The sequence below is a fragment of the Pistacia vera genome, unplaced genomic scaffold (genome assembly GCF_008641045.1).
Source record: "Pistacia vera cultivar Batoury unplaced genomic scaffold, PisVer_v2 Contig360, whole genome shotgun sequence".
Lineage (NCBI taxonomy): Eukaryota > Viridiplantae > Streptophyta > Magnoliopsida > Sapindales > Anacardiaceae > Pistacia > Pistacia vera.
The window spans coordinates 114155-124633 of record NW_022196180.1 but is presented as its reverse complement, the minus strand read 5'-3'; the positions used below and the strand labels follow the sequence as shown (position 1 = coordinate 124633).

Genomic DNA, 10479 nt, shown 5'->3' with positions numbered 1-10479 from the left:
AAAATTTTGGAAACTCAGGTGATATCAGTATATATTCAACACTTAAATGGCACTAAAAAATATTGTATAGTGTTGTGAAAATTTCCTCATTTTACCTACCAATGCAATTGGTTTCAACTTTGTTAGAGATTCCAGGTTCAAGTCCCCATCAACGCACCCATGTATTGCCTGATGGGTTGCGGTGGTAGGTTCTTGCATTCCCTCCGAGGATTAGGCGGGTTCAGCTTGTAAGTGGACTCATAGTGGGTCCTGGATACCTTGGTTAAAAACAAAAATTCTTTATTTTGTGGTGAAAATTTTCCAAGTGGGCCTCTAAAACTTCTCTCATATGATAATTAATGGGCCATCTTACTGCAATCAAACTATAGAGAAAAGGGCCTCATGCCGGCCGAGTTTTCTGTTGCTATCTAGCTACTACAGTTTCTTTAATCATCTTCCAAAAGTTATGAAATCATTCATGGCATGGCCTCATCATGTCATGCAATCTATACACAACATTAATAAAATAAAACATTAGAGATGTCAAATGGATCGTCGCATTACATGATTGGTAATATAATGCTCTGTTTGGATACCGAAAGGAATTATTTTAAAAGTTAAAAAGCAAAATTTACATTGCCAGAACTTCTGTTTATAAAATATTACAATTTAACTATAAAAGAAACCCATATTGAAGTGTGCCATCTTAATAATGATTAATGATAATGATAATCGTCTCTGGTTCTGGACTCAGAAAATTAATAAAAGCTACAACGTAAGTACGTAAACATCTTAATTACAATTTTTGGGGAACAACTATACATAAATTTCTGCAACAAGCATTTAAGCCAGTTCGATATTACTGCTGCTGCTTGTACAGACATGGACTTAGAATTCGATCATAAAAGATGGAAAAATATCTACCAAAAATTATGCTGGTTATTCAATTAATTTGTATATAACCCTCCCGACTCAGTTATTCATAATAATATAAAGACCCCCTGTTATTTACTTTCTGTGTTTATTAAACCCAGCTGGAGATAATCCTGGCTGAAATAGGGTCCTGTTCCAAAATTGTAGAGATATATGTTCATTGTTGATGTTGCCAATAAACTAGCTATTCATCATCGTCATCATCAAATCCAGGATTGGATTGAATAATTGTTGAATTTGAAAGAGTTTACGCCAGTGATGTGTCCAAGGATATCTGAAGAGGAATCGTTCATATCATCTTCTACTTTAATAACCCTCACCTGTTAAAATTAGTAAATAATTAATAACATTAAGGTAGTTTTAATAATGGAGATGTGTTGGTGTTACTTACTTCGTTTTCATCTTCTTCTTCAGGATTGCTACAACTTGTTCTGTGCGTCTCTCCAAAGTCATCGTTTTTTGCAAACCTTCCTCTGACTCTAGGCCGGCTGTCGGCCAACGTTTTCCGGCAGGCATACTGTAAATAATTTGCATATATTAATTTAGAGTAAGATTTTTTTTCTTTTTTGGTAAATATTTGCATCAAATATATATAAGGTTTGTTCATGATAATCGAAAAGCGTTTAAAGTCATGTTAATAAAGGGATAGTAAAGTTGCCTTGATTTTCTTGGTGAAATTCCTCTCATTTCTTTTCTTCATGTACCTATGGATCTTCTCCTTCCTCTGCTCAACTGATAACTTGCCTACTTTAAATGTTGAATCCTCCAAACTTGATAGCTCCGATGCTACAGCAGTCGAACTGCTCGCCCCTCCCACCCGTTGTTGACTGTCTCCACTTAAAGCCTTCTAACAAAATTACACAGTAACATTAAATATTTACTTTTACTTCCATGTTTTGCACTACTTAGGTACTTTATGTTTTTTAGTACCTGTAAATCTCCAGGGTTAAAAACGCGCTGCAGAGAATCGGGACAGTAAATTCCGCCGTTATCACCCTGATAGTCTAATTCCTGAAGTTGCAAGTCGGAACCTCGAAGAATGCCGCCGGAAAAAATCCCACCGCTATCGGTGGATAATGCGGCGCTCATCGTTCCAGTAGGCATGTATGTTGTCATTGCAGCAGCGCCGAGAAAAGAGCAGGAAGGAGAAGAAGGGTTCAAAGGGACATAAGAAGGTACGGAGGAAAGGCAATCTTCTTCAAAAACTGATGGCAATGGCTGATGATGAGGCCCCAAAAGACTTGGCGCGACGGGTTCGACAGGGTACTGTGATGAAAGTCCATCTACGTTTACATTGGACATTGGGATTTGATGAGGCTGCATCGAAGAGAAGTCGAATTGATATAGTTCTGTAGAGAAAAATGGATTGACAGAAAAGGAAGGAGATGGGGAGAAGTCTATGGAGGCTGAGATGTCATTGTCAATTTCATCTTGAGAGTCAAAGATTATTGAGAGATTGTTGCTGCTGTTGTTGTTGGTGGTGTTGTTAGTGGTGGTGCTCGTCGCGGTGGTGGCCGGCGTGGTTGTGTTAGTATTAGCATTGGTGTTGTCCTGGTAGCTGTTATTAAACTTGTCGACATCTGTGGGCAAGGAGGTGGGATTTTTGGTATAAGATGAGTTTTCTTCATAACAACAGTTTGAAGAGGAAGTAACCTCAGAATTCTGAAGAGCTTCCGAAAATAATTCAGGATCACAGAAGTCAAAAAACTGAGCACTAAACGGACACGAAATGTCATCCTGTAAAATCAAAAAGTCAAAACAATGTTGTTATGATGATCATAAAACATTATAATTAAGTTAAACAATATTATACATAAATGATATATCATGAACATGACCTTCACTTTAGCCATACAAGAAACATTATTCTTCTTCATAATTTCGAAGATGGGTTTGAATCTGATTCTTATATATTTATCGACAAGCAACATCTGATCGTAAAGACCATCATTTGATTAAAAATATTCTGCAATCAAAGCCTTTGAATGGGTGCACCTAGTTTGATGTGCTATCAACTGCTACATTTCCTTTTCTTTATCACTCTCTTTTTCTTTTTTTATGCATGAAAGCGAATTTAATGAAAAACTGAAGCAAAGTTCATGGTGCGGTTGCAGAGCACCAATCTTGAGCCTACATTTGATGAAAAAACACACAAGTTCTGGGAAAAGAGGATAATCCAATCGAGGAAATTTTTGCGAAAAGTAGTAAAAGATGTTTTCTTGTGCACAGTGACATGTGTGGATTAATGCAATTTAATTTAAGAATAATATAAAAGACATTAACGAACAGGAAGTTCATGGTATGTTGTTTGTGTTCAATATTAGAAATAGGCTGAATTTGCAAACATTGGAATTGAAAGCCGCACTTAAATTAATTAAGAAATTGCATTATGCCATCCACGTGAGGTGCTATCTCTTTAATTTAATTAGGCTCTTTTTGTTCATTATCACCATAGCTATAGTGAAAAAAAAAAATCACAATTAGAAGCTTAACAAGAACACAAAAATCATGATATTCCATAATGATCAAAAAGCAAAGAAGAAAGAAAAAAAAAAATGGAGGATTGGATCTTATTATTATTGCTTTGCAGATGGTGGCTTCAGAAAATGACAGTTTGGTTCTTTCTATTGTTTTGCTTACAATAAAAACCTCATTGAAATGGTTAAAAATAATGAATAAATAAATCGAATTAACCCATGGGTCGTGCAAATTCTTCATCAAGTCAAGCAAACCTAAAAATAAGGCATGATTTTTGCAATCTAAGGTTAGATTTTGAATGTCTAAAAGAAGTCATTTATAAAGGCAAAAGAAGGATACGGTGATTAATATCCAACCGAACCGACATCACTCAAGAAAAAAAAATCCGAAACGATTTTCAATGTTCAAATTCATGTAATCTCTGTTCTACAATAAAAATTTATCTATAACCCTATTTAACATGCATTATAATCTGAAAAAAAAAAAAACACCAAACACAGCCATAAATTCTCATACAAATATAATCTTAAAACTTTTCGAATAAACGGTTTCGAATCAAGAGAATTACAATACGAAGCTGCTCCTGCTGATGAATCGTCCTGCTGCAACATCGTGGTTTCTTTCTGAACCGGAAACTAATTCAAATACGAGCTTAGAGATATCTCCAATGTAAATATTAACTAATAAAATAATACTTAATTAAATAAGTAATAATTAATGTGTGGACAAAGCAACGACAAGAATGATGTTGTTGTTGTAAGTTTGAATGTAAGAGTAAAGAAAAGAAAGACAAACTCCATTAAAGACACAGAGAGAGAGCAGAGGTGTGGTTGGAGAGAAAGTTTTTGTTTAATATATTTCGGAGAGGAAAAACGTTTGAAGGTAGCTAGGAATGGAGGGTATGGGTTGTCGAATTAGTTATATATAGCGGTTGTAATAAGGCTGTCCGTACGGGGATTGGTGCCACGTGGTACGTGGGCTTGGTCAACGCGAACGTCGCGGCAGCGCTCGTTTTCCTTTGAACTTGCGTGGCATGCGTTTTTTTATCTCTTCACTTAGCCTACGTACACGCCGGGATGTGACACGTGGATTTTTAGTGGTGGCAAGGGTAGTGATCTGTCCCTCCGTTCACCGCGGCTGGACTTTTACTGTACGGAGTTTGTTATGTTGTGCCCCGAATCCGATTTGACCAGAATTTGAGTTCCAAGCCTTTTGAAAGACCCTTTTACTAGTGAAGGTCCAATTTTAACCGTCTTAAAATAGGATTGAAATTAATACTAAATTGTACATGGTACGGCTGAGTTTGAAATATTTTCTTGAAATAAATGAAATTATATATATATATAATATATATATATATTGTTTTAATGATAAAAATGCAGTTTAAGTACTAAAGAATATTGGTGTTTATTTATTGATCCTAGATATAACAAAAATAGTAAAAAAAATGATTTTTTTTTTTTAAATTATTCTCAAATTTTGAACCAATTACTAATATAAGTATTTTATATATACTTTTCTAAATAAATACAGATTTACAGAAGTAACAGAATTATAAGTAATAAAACTAGGACAATGCGATTTTTTTTGTTTTTTTTGGTTATTATCGTAAATTCCTACACTTATTGTTTAATAGTTTGAAAATTAGTTATTAATTAATTAATTAGTTTTAACAATTTTATGGGTTATGGATGACTAACTTTTGGTGCGTACACAGCAGAAAACTAAATTTATTAGGAAACCTTTGGAATATAAACGTGCATGTGCATTGAACTGATTTTTGAAATTTTGAATAAAAGTGATCAGAATTATAAATTTGTTATTATATATATATATTATATATAAGAGAGAGAGAGAGAGGAGAGCGCAAAAGACATATTCCCCTATTGCAGAATTCTAAGTTGATAACCTTTAACAGAATTCTAAGTTGATACCTTTGATTGCATTTATTTATATTCTTACTTTAAATAACGTCGTTTCCTTTATTTTAACAGTTCCAACTTTTTACTATAGCACGGCGCACGTTAACATGCTAAAGTGTGATTTCTTTAACAAAACGGCTCGGTCTCACGTTAGTAGCAACCAGTCGACTTTTTTTGCTTTTTTGACCGACTCCAAAGTCCAAAATCACATCTGATACCATCGTTGGACTCCCTACAATCTCCTTTGCAAAACACCTACCTTCAATTGCGGACCTCACTCACCGTTTCGACTACCTCCACTCACTATGATGAGTTTAGGGTGAAATCTAGAATAAATGCAACCATAATATCAACTTAGATTTCGTTAAACCTCATGTAGGAATATGTTTTTACTCTTTATATATATTCCCATGTGAAGAAGAATAATTGAGTTTAGAATTTACCTTGCATTGGATAAGAACGAAGTTATATCACTCTACAGCTAATTCTTTATGATGTATAATAACTCAGCCCATTAGTTTGAAAATATGCTTTGGGAAAAAAAGTGGTGGATGTTAATGTCTTGGTCATACCTTTTGCAAGTGATATCGATGTCGGTCTCACTGTTTTCGTCTTGGATTCGAAATTGTTATAAAACTGGTCAATTCTTGTTATCTACCCATAATATTCTCAATATCAATACTAGTCTTGTTTAGTCGTTTTTCTTTTTCTTTTTCTTGATAAATTAAATAACTTAATTGGTTATATTATTGTCAAACATCAACAAAGTTTATGAATTATCTTTAGGTGGTCAACAGTTCGATAAAACTTTTAGTATTATTCTAGAGAACTAAGTTCAGTCTCTCTTCAGGTGTTATTGATGTACTAGTAAGCTGACCCAAACCCCCCTCATTAAAAAAAAAAAAAGACAAAATTTGTGCTATTTATCTTGATTAGTGATTCTTATATTATTAGTAAAAGCTGTTAGAATGTAATAAAGAATACTTCAAGACGGCTATCCCTGTCACTTCTTTTACACATTTAATTTAAATTAAAAAAAAAAAAACTTGTTGTTTGATTTTCATAAATGTGAATGTAGAACAGTTAATTAATAGATAGAAGAAAATGAAGCCGATAGCTTAAAACGAAAGCATATAATTCTATCATTTTCAATCTTGAATAATGACAACTTTTTAATATGCATGACGTGGGTCTCCATCAAAATAGTGAAAATTTACTTTAAATTCAAGTGACGAAAATTCAAAATCTATCAATTTGATGAAGTGCATTTTAAATTATTGCCAAATCTCTGATTCCTAAAAGTTCATAGTGTAGCTAAAACTGTCATGCCCTTTTAATTATCATCTTCTCCAATGATATACTTAAAATTGGAAATTTTTAATACATTTTTCCAGGTATTTACTTAGAATAGTATTTATGTCATTGTTTGGAATATAAGTTTTAATAATTAAGAGACACTAGTGAGTGAATAAAGTCAAACTATGCTAATATAAGGACAACCTCTAGGCATTGGCTTCCAATATAAGACAAGAAAATGACTTTTTTTTTTTTTTTTGGGTAAGTAAGTATTTTAGTCAAAAAAGAAAAAGATTACAGAGTAACACATCGGCCTAAAGGCCATAGAACACAACAAAGGCCAAACCACAGAGCATACAGGCTCAAACACGGCACAATTCCTAAGGAGCACAAAGGCTCGAAAACAAGCAAACAGGCGTAGACGCCCAAAAAGAGCATGCAGGCTCAAACGCAAAGCTCAGTAAAGACACATATTCCTAAGGAGCACTAGGCTCAATAAAAGAAGGAAAGAAAATGGCCTTGTTGGTGTTCATATTAATTAGAAGTAATTAAAACTATATAAAAAAAATGATTTCTTCAATCAAAGAATTTGTCATGAAAACACAATATTTCATCTCTGTATATAATTACATAAAAAAACTCGATAATATGTTACAATAAGTTCATTGTTTTACATTTATCTGATACAAAATTAAAACATAATACAATCATCATTACCTCAGATAGTTTGCGTCAAGACATATGATGCATCATAAACTGAATAAAAACCTATCATCAACCTTGATGATATTTTCATAATTTAAATGGTTTCACTTGACTCGTTACAATTAATTGAATTGTTATTACAATCAAATCATAATTAATCTATTGTATAAAACTCTGCAAATTAAATTTTCAAATGGTATAATTATTTACAAAGATCGCACGTTCGGGTGTATATATATTATATATAATTAGATATATATATATATATATATTATATTTCTATATATTTATATATATATTGTATAAGTATATCAAGACAATTAATATTATACTGAATGCATGGTTTTATAGAAGACAACAATTGACCCAGTATACTACATTAATTGTATTATATATATGGCTTCAACCCATGTATTCTATGGTTTTCTAGTTTGTTTTTCTTCCCACATCACCAAGTTATGGATTATCATTCTTATTGAACTGTATGTATATGTACTATTCAGAGATTAAAAGTAGATTATTTTCACCAAAAACTAACTTGGTATCAAGCCTCCTCTTGTGCAGTCAGATTGCCAGTTTCGGTCACATTCACCGATGATCTCCTCAGACTCGCTGCCAATCTTGCAATTTTCTAGATCAATTCAATCACAAGGGCCTATTAGTTTTCAAACCTACAATTTTTATTTTGGGGGGTTTGTAGGATTAGAAACTATGGGGATGTTTTAAAATTTGTGTTGCTTGTTGGCATTGTTATTTGTTATTTGGTTGTTTTTGGTTGATGCAATTATTTGTACTTTGAGTATTTGTGTTTATGGTGTTATTTGCTAGTTTGTTTGGTTTGATTCACCTATGTTAATGGGTTTTAATATGCTCTTCTGAGGTTGCCAACCTATTGATGTTGTTTTTTCATGGAATTAATTATGCGATGGCACCAGCCATGATGAGTTTCTAGAAAGGCCATAAATGTGGCATTTAGTACTGGTGATATTAAAAACCCCAAACAAATGGACACGAAACTAGTGAAAAATTCAGATCGCCTTGAGGACTTCACAACAAAAACCATCAAATGATTATTTGGTTCTGTTTACCTTATTCCAAATCTCCATAGGGATTTATAACTATGACCTGCTAAAAAGTTTGAGACTTGTTAGGCAATCGTTATGTTACAGTGGACTTGTTCACCAACTTAGTTTGGAACACACTTGTTAGTATGAAGCATGAATCTAGACAATCAGTTCATCACTATTATGCTAAAATGTCTAGTTATTAGGATTAGTTGGCTCTGTATGAACCTGTTTAAAATCAGGATGATGCTCAACTTGTACTTACACACAGAATAAGATGCGCTTAATTTAGTTTCTCATGGGTCTCCATCATGACTATAAGAATACTTATGCTTATCTATTGCATCTGTCCCCACCACATACCCTTGACAACTCTTGCTCATCTGATTTCAGAGGAACTGGTTCAACACTCTAAAGACACCTCAAACTGATGCTGTCATGGCTATCTCATTTGCCTCATTTCCTACTGTTAATTCTAGTACCTCAAAACCTAAACTTGATCTATCATTATTGTAGAAACATGGTTATTTCCTTCATGATTTTCCTACTCAATCTAAGGAGTTGACTTGTAATTACTACAGAAATCTGGAAAATTCATCAGTGTTGTCCTCCTTGGCCACCAAGATCTCCAAGCAACAACTATCAATAGGAAAATCACCCAAATCTCTTCAATCTCATGATGAGGCTTCTCGCTTTGCTACTAATGTTGTTGCAGATTTAGAATCAAAACTTGAACCTTACATTAGCTTTCACATCTTAAAAAATTATTGAGTAGTTGTTTCTGATCCATCTACATCTAGCTCTCTTGTTGTCATGTTTGTCACCTAGTAAATCTATTTGATTTTTGATATGCTTGCTGTAACCACATGACTCATAACCCTAGTTTATCTATGTTTAAAAAACGGCCCTCATTTATCATCTATTGAGTTGTTGATGGTTCTTGTATGTCAGTTAGTCATGTAGGTAGTGTTTCTACTCCTGTTTATCTTTGCTGATACCTATCTTATTCCAAAACTTACCTTTCTCAATTTGTGTTGTATGGCATGATCTCGACAGGGCAAATCCTTGGGAAGGTCGTAAGTTTATCGATTGTTTGAGCTACTTCTCTTTAGTTCCTACACTTCAAGCTGCTCCACATCATCTACCTCTCCATTGATTCTTTGGCATTCTCGTCTTGGTCATATCTCAGTTTTAAAACTCCATTCTATGGTTTCTACTATTGTTTTTAGGTCAGGTTAAAGATGAATTTGTTGTTGTATGTCTTGTCAACTCACCAAACAATTAGCTTTACCTTTTTCTCTTAGTGGTTATGTTCTATTGCCCGTTGGATTTGATTCATTTTGATGTTTGGGGCTCTAGGCCAAAAGCATTTATGGGTGGTTTTCGTTTTTGTCATATTTGTAAATGATTACTCAAGATTCACTTGTTATATCTTATGCAACAAATATTTAAAAGCCTAAGATTTATCTAATTTTGCTACAATGATTCAACTTATTCTCTTGCAATATTAATTTTTTTGGCATTGATATGCCATGGAATATAAGGAAAAATAACATCTTAATTTTCTTAAATTTCATGGCACTATCATTAGCATTCTTGTCTAGTACTTCTTGCAAATATGTAGGCGAACGAAACATAAACATATCTTGAATATTGTTTGTGCTTTACTCATTTCCTTCTTGTCACGAAAAGTTTTAGGGTGAAGTGGTTTCACACTGTCTACACAATTAATCGAATTCATTCCTTATGATTGCAATTAACTCCCTATGACTTCTCTGGTACTTCTCCTTACTATAATTCTCTTAGGGTTTTTGGTTGTGCTTGTTTTGTTCTTCTTCAACCTCATGCACACTAAGTTAGAGCCACGTGTGAGCCTTTGTTGTTTTCTCAGTATGGGATTAAGCATAAGGTTATAGATGTTGGGACCTCTCTCCAAAAGTCCTTGTATCTAGAGACATGTTTTTTGGGAACACATCTTGTTCAACTCTATATCAAAATTTCATGTTCCGACCCATGTTGTTCCTTATTTCACTAATCCTTCTATTGGATGTTTCCTGACATTACAGATTATTCTAGTGAGTTTCCATCCCCATCCTGAGTCT

At 33.6% G+C, this 10479-nt stretch overlaps 1 protein-coding gene across 1 annotated transcript; it reads right to left on the bottom strand.

The window, feature by feature from the left end:
- Positions 1 to 671: 671 nt before the first annotated feature.
- Positions 672 to 2789, bottom strand: LOC116139993 (zinc finger protein HD1-like). The gene is made up of 5 exons (XM_031425630.1): positions 2751 to 2789; positions 1843 to 2649; positions 1571 to 1759; positions 1304 to 1429; positions 672 to 1232 (listed from the first exon to the last, which is right to left on the bottom strand). The coding sequence occupies exons 1-5, from the start codon at positions 2787 to 2789 to the stop codon at positions 1116 to 1118; spliced, it is 1278 nt and encodes a 425-aa protein (XP_031281490.1). The 3' UTR covers positions 672 to 1115.
- Between the last annotated feature and the right edge of the window lie 7690 nt (positions 2790 to 10479).

Bases quoted from the DNA above. Each gene is read 5' to 3' on its own strand.
- LOC116139993 (XM_031425630.1), bottom strand. From the start codon at position 2,789: ATGAAGAAGAATAATGTTTCTTGTATGGCTAAAGTGAAG. The intron at 1,430-1,570 runs GCAACTTTACTA...AATTATTTACAG, and splicing joins ATTTCACCAAGAAAATCAAG to TATGCCTGCCGGAAAACGTT. The intron at 1,233-1,303 runs GTAAGTAACACC...TAATTTTAACAG, and splicing joins AAGAAGAAGATGAAAACGAA to GTGAGGGTTATTAAAGTAGA.